The sequence below is a fragment of the Ceratotherium simum genome, chromosome 14, assembly GCF_057802395.1.
Source record: "Ceratotherium simum simum isolate JZ-2026a chromosome 14, ASM5780239v1, whole genome shotgun sequence".
Lineage (NCBI taxonomy): Eukaryota > Metazoa > Chordata > Mammalia > Perissodactyla > Rhinocerotidae > Ceratotherium > Ceratotherium simum.
The window spans coordinates 3276521-3304296 of NC_141913.1; the positions used below are offsets into that span (position 1 = coordinate 3276521).

At 42.3% G+C, this 27776-nt stretch overlaps 1 protein-coding gene across 1 annotated transcript; it reads right to left on the minus strand.

Annotated features, from left to right (window-relative positions):
- Nucleotides 1-1283: 1283 nt before the first annotated feature.
- RAB12 (RAB12, member RAS oncogene family) lies at nt 1284-27199 on the minus strand. Its single transcript, XM_087438898.1, has 7 exons — nt 26986-27199; nt 26705-26944; nt 13954-14014; nt 6723-6861; nt 4576-4665; nt 3505-3609; nt 1284-2485 (listed from the first exon to the last, which is right to left on the minus strand). The coding sequence occupies exons 1-7, from the start codon at nt 27197-27199 to the stop codon at nt 2372-2374; spliced, it is 963 nt and encodes a 320-aa protein (XP_087295024.1). The 3' UTR covers nt 1284-2371.
- Nucleotides 27200-27776: the final 577 nt, after the last annotated feature.

Genomic DNA, 27776 nt, shown 5'->3' on the forward strand with positions numbered 1-27776 from the left:
AAGGAGGCAACCACTACCCCCAGGGCTGGGGGTGCAAAAAGGAAGAGGGGGTGTTGCCAAAACTTCTAGGCTCAAAGGAAGGATCCCAAAAGGCTGGCCTGAGCTTCTGAGGGGTGTGTCACAGCAGGCGCTCAGACGCTGAGCAGAGGCAGGACCCAGGGGGTACGCGGATTTAGGAGGGCAGTGCAGCAGGTGCTGGGATGGCCTGGGGGTGTGGCCCAGTGGGCAGGACGGTGACCAGCCCCAATTGTCCAGGACCTCCGGTGGGGTCCAGCGAGGCTGGAGCTGGGGGTCCCACAGAAGCTAGAAGCTAGAGCCGACTGAATGTTACGGCAGGGGGCTGAGAGGAATGGAAAAATGGCAAGCAAATCCCTTCTCTTCTCTCCCAAGTTCCTCAGTTTCTCCCATCAGCAGGTTTAAGAGGAAGAGCAGGAGGTTCTGGCCAAGGTCCTTTAGAGTCTCGGCCCCACATTACAGAGCAGGGCACAGGAGGGAGGCGTGGAGGTGAGACGACAGGTGCCCAACTGGCACAATCCATGATGAATCGTTGGATGGTAAAAGGTACACGTATTAAAAATTTGAGGACAGTATATATTATATATTTAACCATTTTTAAGGGTACAGTTCAGAGGCATTAAGTACATTCACATTGTTGTGCAACCATCACCACCATCCATCTCTAGAACTTTTTCACCTTCCCAAACTGAAACTCTGTACCCATTAAATAATAACTCTGCATTCCTCCTCCCCTCAGCCCCTGGCACCCACCATTCTAACTTTCTGTCTCTACGAGTCTGCTACTCTAGGGACCTCATATAAGTGGGATCATTCATCCTTTTGTGTCTGGCTTATTTCACTCAACATAACATCCTCCAGGTTCATCCATGCTGTGGCATGTATCAGAACTTCCTTTCTTTTTAAGGCTGAATCACAGTCCACTGTTTGTACATATCACTTTCGTTTATCCATTGATCTGTTGATGGACATTTGGTGTGTTTCCATATTTTGGCTAATGTGAATAATGCTGTTATAAACATTGGTGTGTAAGTATCTGTTTGTGTTCTTGCTTTCAATTTTTTCCTGGTGTGTACCTAGAAGCGGAATTGCTGGGTCATACCGTAGTTCTATGTTTGACCTGTTGAGAAACTGTGAAACTGCTTTCCACAGCAGAAGACACTGTATTTTTCTAATCTAAAACACTCAAAAGATGAAGATTTGGAGTTTTTGAAGAATACTGTCAGATATACAATTTATAAGTGTACACATAAATGTGGCAACTCAACTGTCATTCATAAATACAAAATTTTATTTGCACTTCATTAGTGTAGAAAGACCACAATGCTTTTCATATCACAACACTCAAGACACGCCAAGTTATTCAAATACATAATTACTTATTTACCTTGACTAAACAAAACAGTGCAGTTTAATAAAAGATATACCAAAGATAGAGTTCACAAATTCATTATCAGACCAAAAGAAATTTCTGAACACAGGTCTAGGCTTAATAGGAGTCAGCTTCACCATAAAGGGGAGAAGTTTTATCATTACAAAGGTATAGAATGTTTAGGCAAATACATGTATTTCTTTGATATAGTAAAATGTATCTCTTTAAAATTCCTTTAAACAGGATTTCTTTAGGACAGCAGCGTTGTTTTAAAATCTTCTCTAGTTTCAAAAACACTTCTTTCTTTATTGAATCTTTGTAGTTCTTAAAAGCATAGGGTATGTTCTCTAGGAAACCATGAGAGAGATTCTGCGGCCTCAGGACCAAGCCAAATCCTACCTTCTAACTAGTAACACTCTAACATTACATACGTTAATAAGTAACCTTCAATGACGGCTATGAATGGGGCTTTGCTTTGTGGCAGAAACACTCCACTACTTCAAAGACGCCACAGCTGGGAGAAATGCCTTGTAAATAGAGAAAAAGCACTTAAGATAGCGTTCTTCCCCCAAAGAGTCTTTAGTTTTACAAATTTTCTTTAAAACAGTAAGCAAAGCACCACGTTCTTTCTTCTTATCAGAATATCTTCTGTCCTCATAATATAATTAACAAGGACAATTATATTATTTATTTCAAGAAACATTATACCTTTCATTTCTCCCATTCTTCATATTAGAAGTACTATGTTTCCCAGTGTATGCACACTAGACACGGGCATAATAAATGAACTATAATAATTTGGAGGGAAATATGTAACTTATAACCAAAACTTACCCAGGATTGCATATTTGCATATTTACAAGTTAGTGTATAGCTTTGACTTGGATTACAAAGTGCGAAGGAAATCGTCAAAATGATTGTAGTGCAGAAGAGAACATTTTCCCCTTTCCAGGAATCATTTCCACTTTGTCTCCAAAGTAGCAATCAACAGCACCGAACATGCGGTCTGGGGGGAGGCAGTTCCGGGGGAATCTCAGGCTCTGGTTGTAATGAGAGGATACTATTGGACAACTCATTCCTTAAAATATCCAGAGGCATCTTAAGGATAAAGAAAAAAGACCAACACATTTTAACCATACAATGTATATGTAAATGCTTTGCAAATTGTACAATTATATAAGAACAAAGTATTTTTATATAAAGCTCTCCAATCATCAAAGTTTAATTAGACATACAAATATTACACCAAAGAATAAACACCAAGTTCAGGGTGTTTCATGTCACAACACGATGCTGCCCAGCCTACTTCATACTCTATGGCAGAAGAGCCCAGATGGACCTCAGAAACATGTATTTTTCATAGAACCCAGTATAATGGAAATTTAATGCATTAATAAATGAAAAAATGGTTCTGCATTTTCAGGAGTTATATCATCACTAAAGAAAGAAAGAAGGAATCTCTCTTGACAATTACATAAACAACCATTTTATTAGAAGCTTCTGAATTATGTTTGAACTGAGCAGATTATATGTAATAATAATACAAACAAACTTAAAGTTGTTACTAAAAAATATTTGAAGGTAAGCCTAAATGTTCCTAAAGAAACTGCTGCTGTTCAGTGAAGCTGTCTAGCAATTTTCCTGAACTTAGCATCCCGGAAAGGCCTCAGTAATGGCACCAGCCTGCTGCTCGAGAGCAGAGCACCGAGCAAGGCAGGTGCTCTCTTCTCAGCTGAGAACCCCGCACCCTCTGCTAGGTCCCCACTGTCCCCACTGTCTGTGTCTAACTTACTTCCTGTGGGAAAACAGGAAAAAAGAAAAGCAGATGTCAAATAAACATGGCACATTGTTACACTGCTCCAGTCTCTCTACCAAACCATACTTCAGGCTAAACAAGCACACTGGACCTCAACACTGAGGACCCTGCAAACCCACACGGGAAGCAGCTGCTGCTACGGTACACTGGGTGCCGCGGGCTGAGTTAACTTGACCTGATTCTTGAGTCTGAGGAAAACCACCGAACCTCCCTTTCTAAACAAAAAATTCTCAATCAAAAAACAATGAAGGAAACTACAGGCTTCAGGTGAAATACTTTCATTAATAGATTACTATGTTACCTTTTTCAGAATGTCATCAACAAGTTTCAGAAATATTTCATCCACATTGAAGTTATCCTTGGCACTTGCTTCACAGAACCGCATCCCAGTTATTTGCTGTGCAAACTAAGAAAAAAAACTTATTTTTTCTGTGTAGGGTGCAACCCAGTCTAATGTCCGAGCATGAGGCCTACGACTGGGCAGCCTGCTGTGCTTCAACTTGAAGGGAGGGGAGAAACTAAGGGTTTATAAAGTTCTCAAGTGCAGCAAATTCTCACATAAGTAAGTAACAAACAAAACAAAATCCCTAAGGTGATACCAGGACCTTCAAGTCAAAGTACTTGCCCAAGTTTCTAAAATTGTAATGTATCTGACATTTAAAACATGAATATCATTGATTCTCCAAGGAAGGTTAAAATACATTCGAGTAAAAGAAAATCATAAAGGCAATTTTATGGCTTAAAAACATGTTTCTCTGGGGGCTGGCCCCGTGGCCTAGTGGTTCAGTTCGGCACACTGCACTTCAGCGGTGCGGGTTCAGTTCCTGGGTGCGGACCTACACCACTCATCAGCAGCTGTGCTGTGGCAGCATCCCACATACAAAATACAGGCAGACTAGCATAGTTGTTAGCTCAGGGCGAATCTTCCTCAGCAAAAAAATAAATAAAAACCAGGTTTCTCTGTATAAAATGTCACGTTAGATAATAATGCAGTATATATTAATGTGGTTTTTGTTTCTCCATTTCAAAATGAATTTAAAGAAGCAGGAAGTTTACTGGGGCCAGTCCAGGGGCATAGCGGTTAAGTTCACATGCTCCGCTTCGGCAGCCCAGGGTTCACGGGTTCAGATCCTGGGCACAGACCAACGCACGACTTATCAAGCCATGCTGTGGGGGCGTCCCATAAAAAGCAGAGGAAGATGGGCACGGATGTTAGCTCTGGGCCAATCTTTCTCAGCAAAAAGAGGAGACTGGCAATAGATGTTAGCTTAGGGCTAATCTTCCTCACAAAAAAAATGAGTAATTTATTAAAAGAAAAAGTATACCAACTGCTAAGGATGGAGCATGGGAACTGCCTCCATAGTTCTCTCACCTTTTCACCTTGCTGTCGGGTGATTTCTCTGTCCGTTTCACAGTCCAACTTATTTCCAACTAAGAGAAGTTCTGCATCTTCTGAAGCATACTGTGGAATTTTAAAAGAAGCTGCATTTCAAAGATGGGCATTGTCATATACTGCCAGGAAATGTAAACCAATCCGGTATCTTGCTCTCATTTGTTCATTAGCTCCACAGACCTTTGAGCTCTACTCCGCCAGGCAGGACTGGTTCCAGGACTGTGAAAGATGGTTCTTCCAGGGCTCATGCGCTTTAGAAAGCAACGTGGTCACAGGCCTTATGAACCACAATGTTCTTAGCCTTTGACCAATAACTCCTAAGAATCTATCCTAAGGAAATGATTCAACATACAGGCAAAGCCCTATACTCAAAATGATCATCAATCAAAAAATACCTAATAGTCCAACAAAATACATGAAGAATGAAATAAGTTAAGGTACAAAAAAGAATGCAGCCATAAACAATGCTTTGGAAGAACATTAATATTACACAGGAAGGCCCTCAAGATAGAATATTTAGTGAAATAAGCAGGATGTAAAGTTAAATGGAGTATGGGTCCAATTTGGTTTTTAGCAGAACTATAGATTTTTTAATTTACTTTCGTGCTTTTCTTGATTTTCCAAATTTTCTATAATGACAAGGTATCATTAGTTTTATAATCAGGAAAAAAGTTAAAAGTTCCATTTCTAAGTTTTTAAAAAATACAGGCACAACAGAATTTCTCTAGAAAGGTTAAAATCTCTTGAATAACTCATTTAATTTTGTATATTCTAAAAAACTGTTTGAGACAGACTGCAGCAAAAGGCACCTGATGGCGTGACCTTGGCCGAGCTACTCAGGGTCTCAGTCTCTGTATCAGCAAAGTGCGGGTGACAGTACAGGTGCCCACCGGACAGGGCTGGTACCCGGTAAGCACTCAAGAAATGACAGCATTTGCTCACAAAAAGCTAAAAGCAAGAGTCAAGTATCAGAGGAGAGCATCAGACCGCAGGACCTCGGCAGACCCACAAATTCAAGGACCTCAGAGGGCCCTTAGGGTTGAGGCCATTGCCTTTAGTTTTGAATTCATTACATTGGTTCTGAAAGTTTTAGCCAGCAATGAGGACTGCCCCTCTCTAACTGCCTTAGGAGCATTCCCTGTGGCTTCAGCATGGCAGGAAATCAGCACCCAGAGACCTGCCATTGCAGAGCACAGAGCCCAGGGATGACCGACAGCAAAGTTAGAGCAGGCTGAAGGCAGGGCCCACCCCAGGGCCAATCATCTCAGTTACTGTGGTCACTCTAGTCCCTACATTTGAAAGAGGTGCACACTGATAACATGCTTGTAAGACTGGCAAACGAACATTCTCCCACATCATCTTAAATAGAGGGGTTTAATACAACTTGTAACAAAACCCAATTTATAATATATTAACTGTGCTTGTTATGCAAAGGAACTAAACATCAAATTACTGAATAAGGGGAAGAAAACTCTCCAAATGTGATCCCTGTTTATCACATCACACCCTAACTGCTCTGTCCTTTAAGTGTATTTTGGGTATACATTTCTTAGAGGGGGGCCCACAGTTTACACTACGCTCATAGACACAGGTGATCTCTGGATAGTCAATCTCGAGCCAAAGGATAAAATTTCTTTTGTTCAAACTGAGGAAGTAAAGGACATGAATAATTTTGAGGGCAGATGTCCAGCGGATGATCAAGGCCCCTGAACTGTCCATAGGCACCGTGGTGAAGCCCATCTCCTTGAGGTCCCTACTCTGTGGACACTCAGAAAATGAGCATCCAAGTGAACTTTCTGCAGAAATGAGAATGGCCCATATCTAATTCCACAGAAGCAGCCTGACATAGTGGAATTACCATGTTTGGGCTTTGAAGTCAGAGTCCGGGGTACCAGAATAAAAATCCTGGCTTTATTATTTATAAGGTGATTCTGGATAAATCTTAATTCTTTCACCTCATCTACAACACATGAATATATATCTACTTTGAATGTTGTAATATGGATTAAATGACCTTTAGTATGTAAAAGTATCTCCATAAATGTTTCCCCTTTCATCCTTCCTTTTATAAGGATTAACACCCACAAGAAAAGAGGCTACATCTAAGAGAAAAACGCAACACCTACCTTATCAATCATCTTCATCCATTTTGGCAAATCATCAAATGTCTCCTTCTTAGTGATATCATACACTAATATGATCCCCTTGGCACTTCTGTAATAAGCTGAGGTAATGCTGTTGAATCTCTCCTGACCTGCCGTGTCCCTAAGAAATAGCAGCAAAAATCAGTTCGCTGACAGTAACCAGAATAATCAACTCTACATTCCAGTGGAAACGCGGAGAGCACCGCCCACCACACTGCAGGCTGGTTTCCTTCTAGTCACCAGGCAACTCCTCATGTCTGGGCATGTTCATTATTATTAGTGGGGGTAGCTCTTCTGAGCTAGTTACATTCAAACAAAAACATAAAGAAGATCTAATTTCTTTCAAACTAAGATTCTGAAAATAAGAAAATGAGAATTTTTATGGCAAAAAGACAGTCATAATGAAAGGGGAGAGAAAAGGTAGATCCCATAATAATTTAACTAAAGATGCTAAAGTCTTGTACACAGCAAAATCTTAATTTTTTCAAATGAAATGTCTTTCCAATGAGAAAATTCATTCAGAAATATCATTAAGCATAAAAGTAATTTTTGATTTCTTAACTCACACCTAAGGGGCTAACTTAAGCTAACGTTAGCTTTATAATAAATTTTTTGACATTCTAGAATAAAATCATGAAAGTATAAGGTAATTTACATAAATGCACTTGACCACACTCCTCCCCCACCCCCCAAAATCATAAACTTGCCTCTAGAAGGATCTAAGCCCCCCATCTACTACAGTCTGAAGGAGAGTGGTATGGAGGGAATAAGAGGAAAAGCAAAGATGCACAAGGAGTTGGGCAGTGGGCTGATATGAAACTGTTTTATCCTGAAGTCACAAAGTATTATGCTCAAGTCAGTCTTTCTAGGTATCCTGTTTCTATAAATTGGCATATTTACAGGTATATGTGTTATCATTCCCTCAATAGCACTGATGCAACAGCGGACAATAGCCGTTTTCTGGTGAGAGCCGCCGCCAGCAGGTGACTGGCGTGGTGCACCGCAGAGAGCAGCGGGCAGTCCAGGGCACCCAGGCAATCCTCTTGGCTTCTCCGGATAACTTGACCTTCTCACCTGAGCTCAGTCTCCTGACGTGTAAAATGACAGAAAGCGTAACACCCTCCATGGCAGGCAGTTATCAACAATGCGAAAATGCATGGACAATAGTTCAAAGTATTTAAGCCTCCGTTAACTCTCTTTTAACTAACATAGATGATTAATGTCTGATTTTGTTGATAACATGACCAAGAGTCCCCCACTAATGAAAAATGCTGGAGAATCAGTCTTGCTATTTTCTTAGTCCTTCTAAACAGAACACGTGGTCAAAGAGACAGCGGAGAGACACCAAACAGGCTTGAAACACAGTTGAGTTCATTCTTCTCTGACTGCTGCTCTGAAACCTAAAAACAACTCATTCTTCAGGCTTAAGCGGACCATTTCAACATGAAGGATGACAGAAGCACACCAGAGCACACACAGGCTGGCGGAGACTGACTTTCTCCATCTAATAAGCCAAGAAACTGTTTGAGAACCATCATGTATTTATTTACAAATGAGGCTCAACAGAGCAGGGCTTCTGATCAGGAAAACAATTTCTTTAAAGATGATCTCTTAATTTAGCTTTTCCCAAGGAACCCTAACTCATGGCCTGCTCCCAGGGGCCAGAGAGACAGATGGGTCACAGTGGAGGAAGGCAGGAGGGCACTGGAGGAGGCAAAAAATAAGGTTCTTCACTGCAACGCTGTTCAAAGCCTCCCACACAATAGAGCATGTGAGTTTCCGGAAGGGGGAGATAGGGTGCAACACTTTCCAAGCGCCTCTGATGAAAGAATGTTTCTCTTGAGCTGTACCTTATGGGACCACGTTCCTGAACACATATGGCAATGGGGCTATAATTTATGGCTTCATTCAAAATAGACTTGCTACCAAATTAGTTCACATTAGCGATGCGTTATTACGCCAAACAAACAAAAAAGCTCATTGGAAAATTCATTTTCCCATCAAGCAGGCCATTTGCTTTGTTCCAGAGGATGTTAAGAATCCCCTGCTGCCCTTGACTGGAAGGCCCAAGAAGGTTGTAGCTGGTTGTCTTTGTCCACCAGGGCCGAGCTGCATGCCTGGCCCACAGCGGGTCGTCAATAAACATGTGCTGAACGAAAGCTTCCATGCTTAAAATGTGGAAAGCTGATGCCACTTCAAGGCAAAATAAACTTTATTTTTTGACCTAGAAATGCCAAAAAATTGGAAAACTGAATATGATGGGGACTGAATTATTCAGGATTTCTAAAACCAACTTAAAGACCACATAAACAGGCACTTTCAAAGTAGGTAAGAAGGAACTGATTCACACACCATTTACAAAAGGAATCAATGAATAGAAGTACTTCTGAAATCCTAGGCACTTTGGGGCATAATTAATAGTTTCAAATCCATAAAGAGTTAAATCTTTCAAAGCATGGTTTCCCATCCTGTCACAAGAGGTGGCTTGTTCAAATTAGGATTTGATCAAATATTTTTAATGTTTTAAAAAATATTCTGTGCTCTTTGAATACTGTTAAGAAACAACATCTCACTCATTTCTTTAAAAAGCAAAATTAACACACATTTTTCTACTCTGAAATCTGTGGTTAGCACAATATAGTGGCATCATAAATTTAAATAGCAATCAGATATAAGATCTTCACTGAGCATTTTGGGAATTACATACTTTAATAAATCTTTATTCTAAGTAATTTTAAGCTTTTAGTGTAAACCAACTTCCCATTTATTTCTATACACATTCAATGAATTAGAATCCAGAAACTGGGGACTTAAGAATAGAGAAATTAGAGATATTAGAGGTTTTTGAAAAATTATTTTTATTTTATTGTGGTAAGAACTACTTAATGTGAGATCTACCCTTTTAACAGATATCTATAGGCATAATGTTGTACAGCAGATCTCTGGAAGTTTTAATAAAAACCCAACAATCAAAGAATAGGGATAGTAAAAGGCAGTTTTTGATATAGTTAAAAAACCGTGTTGTATGAGGAGCAAACTCAAGAACCTTAGAAACATGAAGAAGTCAGCTGTCTCTCTCGGCTTTGAGTCAGACATCCAACAAGAGGATAGACCTCAAAACACAAAATCTGAGGCAATCATTCTAACACAAATAAATGAGTAAAAAAGTTTAGCTTATAAAAATCCCAATGAGGAAACATTTACCAGCTCACCACTCCCCATTTAAAGCCATTCCTTAAATTCCATCCTTTTGTGCCTGGTTCTGAATGCTTGAGGTAGGAAAGCATCTCTCTTTGAGAGACTATTCCACATTCCCAAAATATTTGAGTTGCAAAAATTTTTATTTTCTATTCCTTTCAAAAGCTCCTTTGCTTGATTTATTTCCCCTACTCAATTACTGTTATCATAACATGGTCAAAGAACAAGGGAAACAAAATGCCAATTCAGTTCAACAAGTATTTATTAAATACCTACTCTGTGCCAGTACCATAAAATTCCCACACAACTTTCCACTCTCCAAAAAACTAGATGATAATAAAATACCAATGCATTGATCTTGCTTTTACACCTATCTATGAAGATGCAGAATCCTAATATTTCCCCTCTTTATCTCCATGAACCTGAATTTTCCCTGTAATGATAAAAGAACTGATTTCTAGAGATTTGCAGTTTATTAATGTCAGCTAAATCATCATTTACTACAGCTGGAATATGATATTATTATTATTTCTCTATTTTGGTGTAAATTGAAAAATTCCTGCAATTCTGTTTTCCCAGTTTGGTAATACGGCCATGCTTTGAAAATTCAAAGATTCTTATTTGTTGTATTTAATATATCCACTTAAATGATAACAATTATTAATTTGCAGGGCAGGAACCAATATCAGTGTATGAAATGTTCCACCTCTTCCAAGCAAAGGAAAGGAAACCAGCTTGATATCAACGTAAGAACGCTGATTAAAATTCCCCAACAGTGAACACTGGCGCGATGGACAGAATGAGGGGTCTTACGTGAAGCATTTTAATTCTCTTTGCCTAAAGGTAGGAGACAAATTTCTTGGCTTCAAGCCCATTTCAACCCAATGACTCTAAGTCACCATGTATAATTTCCAAGACAGCATTTGGATGTAAATTCATGAAACTATATGCTAGCTGACATATTTTATTTTAGCTATGCTTACATAAAGTTCTTATATATATACATGTAGAAACATCTTAATACAGAGACAAGAAAATGGTTCTTTTTCTGACCACAGATAATCAAGAAACTGGAAAATGAGGCAAGGACATAAAATGTCATGACAACACCTGTAGCTTTTGGTACCTTAAACTTTTAGGAATCTATAGTAAATAATATTTTCTTAGATTGGCCATATTCAGAATAATCAAGAAAAAAAGCATTTCTTCTAACAAAACCTTTCTGAAAACCGACTAGCAATGCCCCCACAGGCTGACAGTCCAGAAACCCAGAGCACAGCTATTATTAGCAGAGCAGTCCACTGAGCCTCTCTGAAGAGCTCCTTCCAACCACACTGGCTCCTCGTCTGCTCTCAACTGTGACAGAGTAAAGTGAGGCCAATACGCCCACTTGTGAACAAAGCAGATCACAACAGCAACAGCATAAGGACTGCTCCCAACTCCACAACGAGGCATGCACTGCTTTAAACAACGGACCTGACGCCAGTACTTCCTTTCTACCTGCTGGGTAACAATATCGAAGAAAGTTTTTATCCTTTAAATAAAATACTTCTGAAGATAAGAATCTTACTTTGAGTGTTGCGTGATTAACAAGTAGCTGGCAACGTGGATACATTATGTACTCACTGTCCAAAATCCCTTTAGGAAAGATGAGTCTTACTTCTTAACTGAGTCACTAGGATACTCCCTGTATTCGACTTGCAATCAACCTTTCAAACCCCTTCAGTGAATCTCCTTTTCCTCCTTCAGTCACGTCCTTCACCAATGCTGTGCAACGTAAACATTTCAGACATGAAGCCTGAGCAGTGGCGAGTCAAGCAGAAGCAGAGCAGTTACTCTGGAGCACGCTTTCACACCCAAGAGAAAGGCGGTTCCAGAGCGTCCTGCGCATTTCCCGGAACTGCACTATCACACGCTTCCCCGTGGAGCGGGAGTCACAGGCAGAGGCCTCTTAGATCAGACGCAAAGGTATTGTAGTGAGATTCCAGAAGTATCCAATGTCATCAGCACAGACAGTCTTAGGGGGCAGAGTTCCAAGGAGACACAGGACATTTGGACATATTTATTTTTAAGGCATTTTATTTTCCTCTGTTCTTCTTTTTTGTGAGGAAGATTAGCCCTGAGCTGACATCCATGCCAGTCCTCCTCTTTTTGCTGAGGAAGACTGGCCCTGGGCTAACATCCATGCCCATCTTCCTCCACTTTATGTGGGACACCGCCACAGCATGGCCTGACAAGCGGTGTGTCGGTGCGCGCCCGGGATCCGAACCCGGGCCACCAGCAGCGGAGCGCACACACTTAACTGCTACGCCACGGGGCCGGCCCCTGGACATACTTTTACAGATCAGATTACTACTGCCTGCGATGAAAACCAAAGTATTAATACATTAATTAAGTCTTTTTTGACAAGCCACAATGCCATCATTTAGACATTGCTGTCATCCACAAAGCAAGTTGCACAAACATTCAATATTAGCTTTATAATCCTTTGTGGGGCAATCTCCATCAAAAAGCATCCACCCACAGGTGCTAAGTACAGAGAGGTACCCAGATTCCTTTTAAAGATGGTCTTTACCTTAAAGAGCTTAAATTAGAAACAGTAGCTCATGCGAGAGATACTTGGTTGTCATTTCCAGCATTCAAACAATGGGCAGCAATGTACAGTCAAAGGTCACTTAACGACAGGGACACATTCTGAGAAATGTGTCATTAGGCAATTTCGTCAAGGTGGGAACATCACAGAGTATACTTACACACACCTAGGCTATGTGCTGCTAATCTTATGAGACCATCATTTTATATGCGATCTGTCGTTGACTGAAATGTCATTATGCAGCACATGACTGTACAAGACAAAGTTTGCTGCCTTTCCAATCATGGGCTAATATAAGAAGTAGCCATTTTTTGTTATCAAGTATTTAGGCAAGAATGTTAATGTTTCAGAATCAAGCGAAAAACAAAAATAGGAAAAACAAACAAAAAAACAACAAAAACCAAAAGATCCTTAAAATGGGTGACATAGTCACAGATGACCAAACAAAGATATTACCTCAGACACCTCCGGCAGGCAAGCAATGCTGGTTCGGCTGCAGCTGCGCCCCAGACAGGGACACGGATGAAGAATGAAGGCATGGCACTAACACTCAAGCATTAGGGAACCGATGAAGCCACAGGTGAGGCAGAATTAACGCAGATGAAAGCAAACACACACACCGTGGACAAACACTCAGAGCTGAGGGTGACCTGCCAAGAGGAGTTAGTAAGCTGAGTACACTGCAGCCGTGTCGTTAAAACAAGGGCATTCTTAGAATACCCCAGCGGTGCCACTTTCAAGCCACCACCAGACCTGATCCTTTCTCCATAGATGGGTTTCCTAAGGCCACCTGTAGGCTGCTGAGAGCCAACAGAAGGTTCTTAGACTAAACATGGTTATAACACAGCTGGTTGAGACTCTCCTACAATCAAGATGTGAGAAAGGGGCGTCTCTTCAGAAAGCGGCTCTGGACTCATTTCCAGTTGGCACTAATGGGGGCTCGTGCCACATGACATCAGCAACCCGGCCAGAAGGGGCATGCCCGTCCCACAGCGATATTCCCACTGTGCCACCTGGGACAGCCACTGAACTGTCTATGGGTGATGTGCCTTGAAACCGTGCAAATCTGGCTAGGAACATACTATCAAAATCACTTTAAAAACACGAAGACAAGCATTTGACAATCATTTTAGTGATGATGGTTTTGATATTATGTCAAATGATTTTAAAATAGAGGCATAAGGGATCCAAATTAGCTATCATTATTAAAGTAATGTCTTCTTTTCATAACCCCCTATGTGTAGATGGAGTATGAAATAAATGGACTCTTTTCTAAATTCTCTCTCTCAATGTTTATTTAAAAATGAGCAAAGAAGAAGAAAAGTAGGAGAGGCAAACCAGTTCAAACAGTTAATTTTCTAAGACAAGCGTATGGATTGTTAAACACATATGGCAATTCTGGGCGCAGACTCTCCCACTTACCAGATCTGTAACCTGATTTTCTTTCCTCTTAGCTCTACAGTTTTGATTTTAAAGTCAACACCTGTAAATAAACAAATGAAGATGAAGCAAAAACAATAAAGACGCAATTTGTCATAAAAAATAATTCTATTTGTATATCATTCTATTTTTATATCATTATCAGAAAAACAAAAAACCCCACTATTGCTAAATCTCAAAAGGAAAAAGCAGAATATCAATGTCTGTAACTACCCAGTCATACTATGCTTCATACCCAACTGTGAAAGTCAACCTCTCCTGTATTTCACCCTCAACTATCTACGCAGCATCTGCTATTCACAATATAATTTATTACTACCACAAGCTTATCATTAAAGCCATTTAAAAATTAAATTATTGCATTAACAAATGAATGGCTTTAAAAGAACGTTATCTTGGGGAAATTTCTCATATGGAACACTAGAAACTTAATCTCGATTTCAAACAGCCTTAGTCTGAATCTAGAAATTACTGTATTAAGTTTTTTAGCGTTCACAAAAAATTTAGTTAATATGTAAACATGACTTCTTTATTATATTGTCAATAATGTGGAAGAGGAATTATTTTTTAAAAATTTACTCATACAAATTAACATACTCATTTTTAATTTTTATTTAATATTAACAAGCAAACCATCATGTATCACTGTCCCTTTCCAATTCAGCCCTTCGAACTTCAGATAATTTTTTAAACCAGATTTTCATTTGTGTATGTTACCTCATATCCATCTCAGTTATAGAAAACTTAAACATTTCAAAACAATATTTTTTACACAACTTTCACAACTAACAAAAAAATAAGCCAAAGGGATGCTGGCTAAATTTGAGAACTAGAAACATATTCTCTACAGGAACTACTTCCGGACTGCTTCGAAGGACCCACGTTCTCAGGCTGTTGGGCCTCTAAGGGGCAGCGGCCCCCATCCGCCAGTGCACCGTGGCTGCACAGTGCACAAGGACCCCGCTCCCAGGCTCTCCACCTCAAGGCACTGATGCAGCCCTTCCAAGTCAGATGATGTTCTTGAGGTGAGGCGAGAGACATGTGACTGACTTTTATAATTAGTAACACACTGTAACACCAAAGCAATACCAAAGACACGTTACAACCCTGGGCCAGGGCGAGGGCAGCAACCCTCCTTCTGTACAATAAAGAGAAGGTGTATGAATATAAAATGCCACAAGGAAACAAAGCTAGAGAATGCTCCATTTCAATTCTTACTCTCAAACAGGCGTATTTTTCAAATGTCACTGGGCGAAAGCTGGTTAATTTAATTTCACTTTCAGTTCTGAAACTGATTTGCTTTTCAGAAAAAGTCAAATGACACTCTAAATCAGCTTTGAAACAGGAAGTATGTTTCAAATATCCTTAGAGTTCCTTAATGACTCAACCACAGGGAAAAGGATAACTTAAAGCAATATTCTACAGGCACAAAAAACAGCCTGGAGATATTTGCTATGTTCTGATTTTAAAAAGGCACAGCTTAATGACAAAACACTGTCTTCCTGATATTAGCATAAAGTTAGGACCTCACCGCGTTACTTCATAAAGGCAAATTACAAATCAAATTCATATTTTGTCATTACTATTCTATTTTACTTTTATTTCCAGTTACATTTGGGGTTTTTTTTTAGTTTTAGTTAAGGAAGCTGTAACTTTTGTAAAACTTGTCACAGTGGCTGCTACTTTATTGAAAAGAATTGCAGACGATACTTCTCTTGTAAGCTCTGCTTCAAATCAACTAAAATAATCCCTTGAAACAGCCAGAGCAAATAATTTGTGTTTTGATTAGGCTGTTTTCTCTGCTAAGAATTGTTCTGAGGCCTAAACATGTCAGACACTTTTTCAACCAACTTGAACAACTTATGCAACTTTAGCAGTCCTACACTAGGACTATTTGGTAACCAGAGTTTAACCAATAAAACAAAAGGAAAGGGCATTAATATTCAAAATCAGGAAATAAGTGGTAATGTTATCACCATGTGATTATAAATACATTACTAGTTTTAACAGGAAAACAAAACAAAGATTAACTGACAGTGAATAGGATTAAGAATCTGTTGAACCAGGGGCCGGCCCTGTGGCTTAGCGGTTAAGTGCGTGCTCTCTGATGCTGGCGGCCCGGTTTCGGATCCCGGGCGCACACCGACGCACCGCTTCTCCGGCCACGCTGAGGTCGCGTCCCACATACGGCAACTAGAAAGCTGTGCAACTATGACATACAACTATCTACTGGGGCTTTGGGGCGAAAATAAATAAATAAATCTTTAAAAAAAAAAAAAGAATCTGTTGAACCAAAAGAAGACTATCTAGTTTTAGGGAGTAGATTAATGACAACATCACTAACAACAACAGAAAAATACCCAGTGGCTAGATCTGAAATTCCATAAAAGAGCTTATTAAAATAGTCCTCTCTCAAAACACCCTTTACCACATTTAACAGCCACGAAGTAGCTTGTAACAACTGGAATCTTACTCCAATTTATGGCTTGGAAACATATACTTGTATCAAAGTATAAAACTAAACATTTCTAAAAACCTTCTTACGTCAAGTCAAAGATATCTCTTAATGTTGTCTATTTTTAATATTCTCATGTCACAGAAATTATAATAATCCTTAATAAAAGGTAATAAGTCATCAACAGCCTCAAATATTCAGTGGGTTAGTTTTAGGAAAAGTTAGCACAGAGCTGGTCCTCACTGCGAAGGAACTCCTGGGACCAATGTTTACAAGCAAGGGATGAAAAGGGTGGCAACTTCATTTCCATCTACAGCCCTTGTTGAAAACCCAGTTTCCAACAGGTATCTTGACCAATAGAAGCAATCTACTACTCCATCAGTTGATGGGGACAGTCCCTGCCCTCTAAGAGCTTAGTCATACCGACCTAAATCAAGACCCTGAACACTTGGCAAAGAAGTGCCTTTCTTTATGTTCTCTTCTTTAGAGAGCCTCCTTGTCTGCCCAGAAACCTTTTAAGTCCTAAGTGATTTCTCCCTGAACCCTTCTGACTGCCCCACCCTCACCCTCATTCCTCGTCTGTGTTCCCAGTTCTTGGATCTGAACTCTCTTCTAGCCCTTATCACATCGTCCCTTCTTTGTTGTTTGGTGTCCCCTCTGAGGACACAGTCATCTTTGATTCCCTAAAGCCTAGGACACTGCCTGGCATACAACAGCAACACAATAAATCTGATGAATGGAATCCCGCCTAATCTTCTCCATCAAATGTTGGCTATTTTTGGAATAATTAGGGAAATTCAGGACTTACTAGTAAAAAAAAGAAAAAACAAAACAAAAAACCTAACCAAACACTTAAGTAGTAGAAAGAAAGGGCAGATGTTCCAAGTGTGTCTGGTGTGCAGAGCAACGGAATGGGAGCAGTGAAATGCAGGGGTACCCAGCACACATACATCACCCCAGAAACGGAGTACTTCATTTCTCCTACTATTCCTATTATTGATGGTAAATCCTTGGAGGGTGGGGTAGTCTTAATATGCTCATCTCCTCTCCCTAGACACATACATCCCAGAGGATTCTTCAGTCCCTTGGAAAGTGGTCCACTAAGTGAATTATTCTGGCAACAGAAGCTTACCTTTCTCTAAGCTTACCAACATTACAGAAGTCTTCCTAAAAATATTTTAATCAGAAAGGACACAGGTCACAGGGCTATGATCAGTGTCCCAATGGGTACAGATTGCTCTATTTGAGTCCCCATGTCATCTTCTTGATGTTAGTCTCCTTTAATAATCATGATAGCGGACATCTGTCAAACGCTCAGTGCCTGACATCCAACACATGGAACCCTATAGCAGCCCAAAGAGATAGGCTCTATTGTTCTCAATTTACAGAGGAAGACACCAGAGCAGAGAGAGAACAAGGTAATTTGCTTCAAGGTCATATCACATGCTAGGTGAGTGGCAGAACTTAGATTCAAATTTATAACACTGCCCACAATGAAAAGTTGTGACAATAAAAGTCAGATGCATGAAAAAAGGAAAAGTGTGAAATGTTCTCAAATGACCCAGAATCACCATAATCAAGCTGTTAGAGAACAATGCTTAACTTTGCACTCAGTCTTCTTTGTATCTGTCTTCCATAAATCTTAGCAATAGCACAAAGAATTGGGTACTCACTGCTAAGATTTCCAAGTTCCCCTTAAGGCAAAACATTTCCAAAACATTACTCTATTTCTTTTTGCTGGGCCATAAGAAGTTACAAAAATGAAAACAGCAAAAATAAACAGAAGCTTCTTTCTTCACATTCCTTTCCAGCAAAAAGCTAAATAAAAGCAAAAAGGATACCATGGTCCACGCCTACGATTAAGCTGAATGGACTTCCTTTTTCTTCTCTGCCCATCTCCCCTCCCCCACCACCAAAGATCTGATTTTATTTTACTTAACACTTTTAGGAAGTTGAAGGATTTCATCGACTTTGAAATAAATCTCAATCCAAACAGTGGTTGTGATGTTACTGCTGCTGCTTTATAATAACTATCTTAAGTTTGTACAGTGGCTTTTCTTCCAAGGATATATATCTAATAGTGTCATCCAATTACGCACATAATATTTCTACTAAGGGAGAGGATTTCCAGCATCTTCACTGAGTTGAGAGTGAGAAAATAAATTAAGAAATGCATCAAGGTCACATAGAGAGACGTAAATGCAACATCAGAAAATGAGTCACCTGAACACAAGGCCAGCTTCTGCCTCAACACCACCAACCAGAGAAGAGCACAACGCAAACAGGCAAGCACCACGCAAAGGAAAAGGCAACACAAACTGGCTGTCAGGAGACTACCTCTCAACTCCTGTACTAGAAGCACCCGAACTTGTGAAATCTTATTTAATATTATCTGGCTTTTCCTGCTTAAACTGTGTTAGGAGGAGTCAATGAAACAGAAATATAACTGTGAAGTATCCTGATCATCTCAGAAGTAGGTACTATTAAAATAGCAAAATCATTATATGTCATCAAAAAATGTGTAACAGGCCTGAGGATATCAAATGTCTATCCTAAGTTTAATATGACCTGCCTCTCTTTCATTCCAGGCGGGACACACCTCCACTCCAGCAAATAAAGACCACCTGTGTCTCTGTCCCTGCCATATGCAGGAGAACAAGGAGACAGCCTTGCACTTGACTGGAACACACACATGGCGATACCAGGAACTTCACTAGGCAGGGAGAGAAGAGAGTCCAAGGTCACAGACTTCAGAGAGGCATGGAAGGAACCGAGGGCACGTGACACCTCAGGGCGGTCAGGACAGGCAGACAGTTCCATTTTCAGGACGTATACACACATGCAAGAATTTCACACAAAGGGGTTTATTCCCTTCATAATAAAAATAAGATTAAGAACTCTTTCATGGTGTTTACTGTGCTTCAGGTACTATTCTAAGGGCTTTATGTGCTTTAACTCATTGCAATGTATCCTCAACAATTTTATAAGGTAGATAATACTACTCGCCCCATCCTACAGATGAAAAAACTGAAGTCAGAGAGGTCAGTGGCTTGCCCACGGTCACCATGCTGCTAAGTGTTAGAGCACAGATTTGACCCGGGCTGAAGGGCTCCAGGCTGTGCTCCTCCCAACTCACCGCAGCAGCCTCACCTGACGAGTAAGTGGAGGAGGGAATGGCTGGAAGGGAGCTATCAACACATACTTCATGTCAAAACAGAATTCTGCACTGCTAGGGAATTACGATAAAAGTAAGCATGAGGTACGTGGCTGCTCCTGCACCAGGAGGCCCTCCCGCTCTCCGGTTACAGACAGACCCCGATCTGAAAAGCCAATAATTTCAACCTCTACGTCACAAGAGGAAGAGAACATTGATGGGGGAGGACGAGCTGGAAAATAAAAAAACCCAGATGATCAAATGGTGGGTCACTAATATTTTCTTCATATGCAAAAAGTACTAACTTTACTACTACTCAGATGGGGTCCATAAAAACGCAGGGACTGTCCAAGAATTCTGCCCTTTCCCAGGTCACGTGTTCACTTTGTGATATTTCATATTCACCTATACATATCTCAGTCAGCATCTCTAACGGATAAGGATCCTTGTTTGGAGCGTTTCAGAGTTTCTGCATCTGTAGGATAAACTAGGAGGAAAAGTGAACATAACTGACATGTATAATTTGCCTTTTCTAGGCCAGGTATGTAAGATATTTTATCCTCATTTATTCTTGTACCACGAGAAAGGAAGAGTGCAAGTCCTACTTATTTTTCTTTTTATGAATGAGGAAACTAAAGTGACTCACCCAAAGACACTCTGACAGGTTGCGGCAGAGCTGGGATTGAAATCCAGGACTGTGCGCCCACCTCTGAAATCCACACTCTCCCCACATATCACAACCCCTGCGGGAGCATCTAGAAGGAGAGTAGCGGCTAAGGAAAAGGTGGAGTGTTTTTTTTTTTTAAGTGAAAAATTAAAAGGAAAAATGTGACTGTAGGTGTGTGATTCTTTAGCCACCAACAAGAGTGCCGAGGTTCTGCCATGTAGCAGGCCTGAAGAGGACAGCACGTGAAGAGTAACAGAGCTCCTCACTTAGAGGGGACTGTTCCTCCACCTGGGTCCTGAAGCTTCTGCGTTCAACTAAGCTGGGAAACCAGGCGAGTTTTATTCATCAGCTACTTCACCATAGGCTTGCCTGAGGTGGAACTATAGGTTGCTGTTTTGTTTTGTAAACTAAGAAAGCATTATGTAAGCACCAGAAACCAAACAGCGGAGGCTGTCAGATTTGGGAGGCGAAGGTTTGCTATGGAATACAGTGGTCTATTAAGCCTATGTTGTGTTTTCTGGTTTTAAAGGATAAGGATATTTTTTTAAAACATAATCACATTCAATTAAGGGCACTATTTTAGGTCTGTAGTTTTGGTTTTCCAAATACTTTCCAAATGTCAAAGATGTGCAATAAAAAGACAAAGAAAAACAATCAATTTCTTCCTCTGCTGAAGTACAACAGCACAGCATTTTACCTCTTTCTTAACATTTTATTTCGGCTTCTCATGACTCACTTCCCCTTCTGAAAACGACAAGCCAGGTAAGCAAGCATTAGCTTTGTGCCTGACAAAATGGCTAGCAGAATGTGCTACATAATAATTACATAATAATTACATAAATATAGACAAGCCTCTCAAAAAAGATCTGCCAAGTGACTACGGCACAAAGCCACGTTTTCTTTACAAATTCAGACAAATGCTTAATTAGAACAATGTACCTGGCACCCCTGGCTGGAGAACGACTTGCACCTATCAGTTCTCAAAGGAGCCTCCTCTGCCTTCTCAAGCCAGTCCCAAGGTCTGTTCACAGACGGCTCCTGGCCGAGTCCGCGGGCTGGAGGAAGAGCGGCAATCTCTGAGAATCTGGATCTCCACCACGCAGAAGCAGACCTTTCTTCTCCAGTGAGTGCACAACAGTGAAGAAAGGCTGCATGCACTTACGCCAGGTCTTTAAATAGATTTTTACTCAACCTAAACAACCCGATCGCAACTAAATTTCCATATTTTCTTTGAAAGATAGCTACTTTATTCCACAAAAACAGACGCACTCTGTGCAAGCCTATCAGCTTGCATTAAGTTCATTAAATAAACCTAATCACGCCACACACGGCATATGCTGGCGTAAACACTAAACGTTAACCAAGATGCATCAGCTCCTCTCACACTCCCCTCTGCCTGAGTCATCGTGTTACATCATTTGGCAGGGGAGTGGAACAACACTGGAGAGCTTCGGGGCTGGGCTTTTCGAGTGGGAATTCAGGACGACTTTCCCTAATTCTCTTTTAAATGAAACACTTTGGCAGATGAGCCATGGCTTGGAAGACTGCAAATGAATACAGAAAAGTAAAATAAAATACAGTTTAGAATTCAAATCCAGTATTAGATATTCATTCTGGGTTTTCTAACACAAGTTTCTGACCTAAGTTTCCACAATACAGTATAAGCAGTCAATTTCCCTTGACAGTGGTTCCAATGCTTCTAGGTAAGGCCGACCCAACACTGATGGACTGCATCTCATCTGCCCTGTCACCTAGCGTTCAAGGCCAGCCACACGGACAGCTACTTCTGCAGGGGACTTACCTTCACCTGTTCCTTGGACCCTTCAAGTCGGCTTCCAGCTCTACTGCTGGCCCCGATAAAATGCAGTCACCTGCACCACCAAGCTTCCTCATCCTTGGAACAGCATCCTGAGTGCCACCCTCAGCTCAACACTGGACTCAAAAGAATGTGTTCTCAAAGAGGACACAGGGACTCCAGCCAGTAACTGAGTGAAAACAGGGCTTCAGGAAAGCACCATCATCTTCTAAGAGCAGCTCCTCTCTGGGGCCTGCCTGAAGTTTAACCCACTACTGCTGAATGGGAAAAACGAAGACAGAGTAGTGCGGTTCTCAGAACTAAATTCAAAGAACTTTTTAATTCTGATATTCTGTCTTTCCTAATTTTTTGTGGGTCTACTTTATTTTAAGTCTTTTTTTTTTTTTTTTGAAAAGTTGGTAATAGTGGATTTTTTTCAAATGTCCTTACTCAGCAAAATAAAAGAACTGGCAATCCTATGTCAGCTTCCAGCACTTTGGGGAAAATTTTACTGCCCAAGAAAATCAAAATTCTGGTCTAGACTGCCTTACTCCTACTATTCCTCTATTTAAATATGGCAAATTTGGGAAAATTTTTTATAAATATGTAAAAGGCTTTAAATATCTGAATGACTATTTAGGTAAGAAATGCAATTCTTAGAGCATTATTTTAATATCCAGAAGGCAAGTGACAAGTGATGATAGGGGCATAGTTAGAGAAAGTCATCTTCTCATTGACACCATAGATCAATGACATCACTGTCTTCGTAGGGCTGTAGGGAGGACCAAATTCAGTAAGTAGGAAAGGGCTTCATGATATCTGATTCTGAGCTACCAAAAATTTCACAAAGCATAGTACCTTTAAATCTCCAAGTAAGCTAAGGAACAGATAGTTAGAAAGAACTCATTCTAGCCCTGCCCATGACCACTTGCTGACTGGCTGTGCCCCAGTGCGTAAGTTGTTTACCTCTCTGAGCCTCTGCTTCCTCATCTGTAAAATGGGAATGACTTTCAGGACTGTTGTGAGGACTGGAAAGAGTGTACTTTTGCTGGTACACAGTAAATGCTCAACAAATTACAGCTACTACTAAGAGAATGTTACAATTTACATGCACAAACACCTAAATTACTTATCCAAAGTCACAAACTACTCAGTGGCAGAGCCTAAATCAAGAGCCCAGGCTCCTCAACCTTCCTCTTGTGCTTTTTCTAGAATGCAATGCTGCTGGAGTGGGGGTGGGTACCGCCAGACAAAACATTTCAATCCAAACAAAATTAACAGCTGGTGTCTAATAGTTACAGAGAAATAAAACAAAGGTTGACAAATATATAATTTTATGGGTTTGCTTTTTGTATGTTAGATAGTTGTGAATTCCTACAGCCAACTAATTTTTTTTCCATTTCTCAAACTTCAAAAAGCTGCTCCTGTACTTTTAAAGAACCTGTCAAATGATGTTAGCTATATCAGATTAAGTAACTCAATTGCATGAATACAAAAATCCCATTTGAAAATAATACTCCACCCAATTTCTATTAAATACATCAATTATTACAAAGTCTTTTTAGCTTTTCATGCCATAGTGAATTTTGTGTTGTCTTTTAAACCAAATCAACTCATTTGATTAATAACACACACACACAAAAAATCAACATTTTGCTCATTTATAATTTTACAAAATAGATTCATTACCTCAAATCTCTAGAGACTTCCACTATGGTCTTTTATAGAAAGTGAGTCTGATTCACTTTAAAAAGGCACTTACTGGAAACACTCTTTTCTAGACTCTGAATTACACAAAGCCATCACGTTAGTGACCAACCTCGGTCTTCGCATGCTCAGACACTCTTCCCCGTCATGCCGCAGGGAGCAGGTCTTTTCCAGACTCTGCTGTCATGAGAAGCACCCATCTGCAAGCCTGGACAGAGTAAGGGCAAGTGCCACCGTGGAAGAGAATCCTTCTCTATGTGGAGCTGACTGTACAACAAGGAGATGAAACTTGACAAACTGGCCTCCGAAGGACCGTATGAGCTAACTGCTCAGAAGACAGGCATTCAGGTGAGGCAGCCACAATTCTACACCACACCCAATGCCATATTTAAATAGCATTTTCCTAAACGAACTTGAGGAATGGATTTCTTTACAGCATTCCAATGGGGAGGAAGCCTCCCCTGACCAGTCCTCATCCTACCCTGATTGTAGGGGCTGCGCTTCCACTGTGTTCCCCCAACATTCTGTACACATCTCTACCACTGCCCTTATCAACCTCTATCATCTCATTCCCCACGGGCTCTGAGCCACGTCTGCACAGAGAGTGTCCTGTTCACCCTTGAGTCCCAGTGGGTAGCACAGGACCCAACACACAGTAGGTGCTCAATAAGTGATCCGGTAAGTGGAAGGAAAACACAACTCAGAATCAGACATTGAAGGTGGGTTAGTTAGCTTTCTTAAACCGTTTTCACATTCTAGATCAGACCTGAAATTATCATCTTTCTCTGAACTTCCCCCAGTTTAAATAAACACTTATCGAGCAGAGTACTACAGGCTACATATGGAGGAAATAAAAATCCAGCACATAAGGAACCCTGCAGTGGTGGCGGTGTGGGGAGATACGGGCATGTGTAAGTGTATGCATTTATGTCTGTTTATTAAGGGGACAGAGAAACAAAGTGCTTGGTTTCCTCGCCTCCCAGTTTCTTCTTCATTCCCAAGTATTCTATGTAATCCTGCCCAGTGTGTTTCACTGTCTCCATGCCAATGCCGTTCGCAAAGGCCTTCATGGCTCCAATAGCTATAGAATAAGGTCCACGCTCCTTTCATGGCAGTCAAGGTCTTGAAGCATCCACCCCCAACGTCCCCTAAGAGTCTTTCCCAGAATGTGGGAGTGCTACTCCACTGTGGCCCCGGCTTAGAAAACCCTGCCTCACCTCTCCTCTGCCCCCTTCGAAAGCACACCTTTGCTCACCTCCTACCTCACCACCCATCCCCCAAGTCCTCTCATCCCCCCATTAGTGCCTTTGCTGATCTCTCTTCATCACACAGTACAACTCTATTATCACTCATTTTTATATATTTTTATGTGTGGAGCCATAAAGATCGATAGTTCTGAATTGCTTTTAAGTCTATTTATGTCAGGTACTAAAACAACAATATAAACCCTCATTTGATGGTTTAATAATTCCCTCTACTTTATGATCCAAGATTGGATATTTGAAACAGGTACAGTTATGCTATTGAATTTTAATATCACGGTCCCAAGGCCAATATTTGAAAAGCAAACTGAGTAGAGAGCACAAATATTTCCAAAATGATCTATTCCAAAAAAGCATTAAGAAAACAAATTCTCACAAACAAAACAAAAAGACAATACAAAACTTGGGGGTTTAATTTTCCAATATGACATTTTAAATGCAGTACTGTTTTGTTACATGACAATTTAAAACCACTTCATCCCCAAATTGTACCACCTTGGAACTACCACTGCTTCCAATACTAACTGTATGTACAAGTATACGGAATGATATTTTTACCTCTGAATTTCAACTGAAATATTATTCAATGCTTCTTGGACCTGCCCTGGGGAAATCCCTCACTGCCTATCACTGAAGGTGACTGCCCTTTATTTTGAAGAACCACCTCATCTATGGGGTTCCCCTAGCTCTGACAGCTTTTAAGGGGTTTTCCATAGAAATAACTGTTACAACCCACACTGACCTGAAAAACCTCAACGCCAAGTCCCATACATCTGACTTCATTAAAGAAACTTCCCTGCAGTTTCAGTTTTAGATGCTGAGGACGCTGCACTTCCTGACCTGGAGCCTTACTGTCTTGACTTCAGTGTTGTACTTCATCCCCCTGGGTGGGACTGGAGGACTCCTCCCCACTTTGGGGAGTCCCTGGGTGATTTGAGGTCATGGATAAATACAGCTGAAGTCCCTCTGCCCCCGCATTTATAGTTAAAACAAGAAATTTCGTGTCGCTTTAGTCTTAATATTCTCCAGAGACCTTCCACAGGGAATTTTAAACTTCATTATTCAGTGCATCCTAAAAGCGAGTTCAAATATAGAAAATAAGCCCAGATTTACCGCGCAACTACTCCTCGTAAGGCAAAGCTAAGGCATCAAAATTCGCTGTAGGTGACCCACTGTGGCCACCCAGCTAGTGGCACAGCTTCCACTTCACGACACCGCCTGCTTGCTTCCCACCTCTCTCCCATTTTTCTTGGATGAGTGAGGACAAGGGCGGCGAGTTCCCGAGCAGAGATGCTCACACAGTCCCCGAGACCTGAACGGGACCAATGCATCACCCTGGCCTCATGACGGGCCCCTGAGGGCGCGGGGCGGACGCTGAGACGCCTGTGTTCAACAACCCGCTCCGACCGGGCCCCAAGGACAAGTCTGCGCGGAGACGACGAGGAAATCTCTGCCTGGTTTTGGGAATAGGGTCCAGGGGCTTCAACATGGGCCACCCCCCGCTCCCCTGGCTTTCACCGAGGACCAGCCACCAGATGCAGGGCCACTCCGGCCACACAGCCGGAGCAGGAAAGGCTCGCCTCCGCGCGGAGAAGCCAGGCCACACGGTGAAGGGCGGCAGCCCTGGGGGCCGGGGGAGGGCGGCCGGGCGGGAGGCCCAGCGGGATGGGGCCGGCGGCCGCGGCGCCCTTACCCACGGTGGACTTGCAGGCCTCGCAGAAGGTGTCGTCGGTGAAGCGCTCCATCAGGCTGGTCTTGCCCACGCCGCGGGAGCCGATGATGATGACCTGCAGCTTGAAGTCGGCCGGCCTGGGGGGCTGCTTCCTCCGGCGGGCCTGGCCGCCCGACAGCGCCGGGGAGCCCGCGCCCAGCCCGCCGCCCCCGGCCCGCCTCTGCAGCGCGGCGCCCGGATCCATGCAAGCATACGGCCCCCGCGCGGCCCGCCGCCCGCCGCCCGCCCCCCGGCCGCGCGCCCCGGGCCCCGGTGCCCCCTCGGCCTGCGCCGCGCGCGGGGCTCGGCCTCGGGCTCGGCGTCCGCCCGCTCGACCCGCCCCGGCGGACCGCGGGGGCCGCGCTGTAGCTGCGCCGCCGGCCGGCTCCTAGCGCCCGCGCCCGCGCCCACACCACCGCCGCCGCCGCCGGGAGAGGAGGAAGGGAAGCAGCTACTCCGCAGCAGCGGCAGCAGCATCCCGGACGAGGAGGGGCAGGAAGCGCAGGCGCGGGGCGGGGCGGGGCGGCGGGCGGGAGGCGGGCGCGCGCGCGCCCCCTGCCGGCGGGAGGACCGCCCGCCCCGCGCGCCGCGTCGGCCCGCCGGGTTCGCTCCGCACCTCCTGCCTGCTTTCTGGTACCCCTTCTGCTCGAAGTCCGCTGCCTCCCGCTTCCCAGCCCTGTCTTCCCTCTCTTTTCTTTCGGTCGGCTCCGTTATCTTCCCTTTCTTTTCCGGCCTCCCCCTTTTCCCTTTCGCTCTCCTTTGTCTGCTTTCACTGAGCACAGTCCGAAAACACCGTGCCCGTTTATTAGCCATCTCTCCCAAATCTGTTACGTTCTCAAGATACGCCTCCCAAATCGCTGCGGCAACTCACAGTGTTGCTGAGACGCTCGAAAGTGCCCGTCAGGCCTCCACCGTCACCCTCTGCCAACCGGGGCTCCTGTCCAGACCCGCGCTGGCGCAGACCCCACTTACTGCGCCCAGCGCACCCCCAGTTGGGTGGGAGACGTCTTCATCTTTCCCTATCATGTATGTCTTCCATTTTCCACAGGAAACA

What these genes read in the sequence shown, in the direction of transcription:
- RAB12 (XM_087438898.1), bottom strand. Translation starts at nt 27,199, where the DNA reads ATGCTGCTGCCGCTGCTGCGGAGTAGCTGCTTCCCTTCCTCCTCTCCC. An exon ending in GGCCTGCAAGTCCACCGTGG is followed by an intron (nt 14,015 to 26,704) that starts GTAAGGGCGCCG and finishes GTTTATTTACAG; the next exon opens with GTGTTGACTTTAAAATCAAA. An exon ending in TTGATGACATTCTGAAAAAG is followed by an intron (nt 2,486 to 3,504) that starts GTAACATAGTAA and finishes TTTATCCTTAAG; the next exon opens with ATGCCTCTGGATATTTTAAG.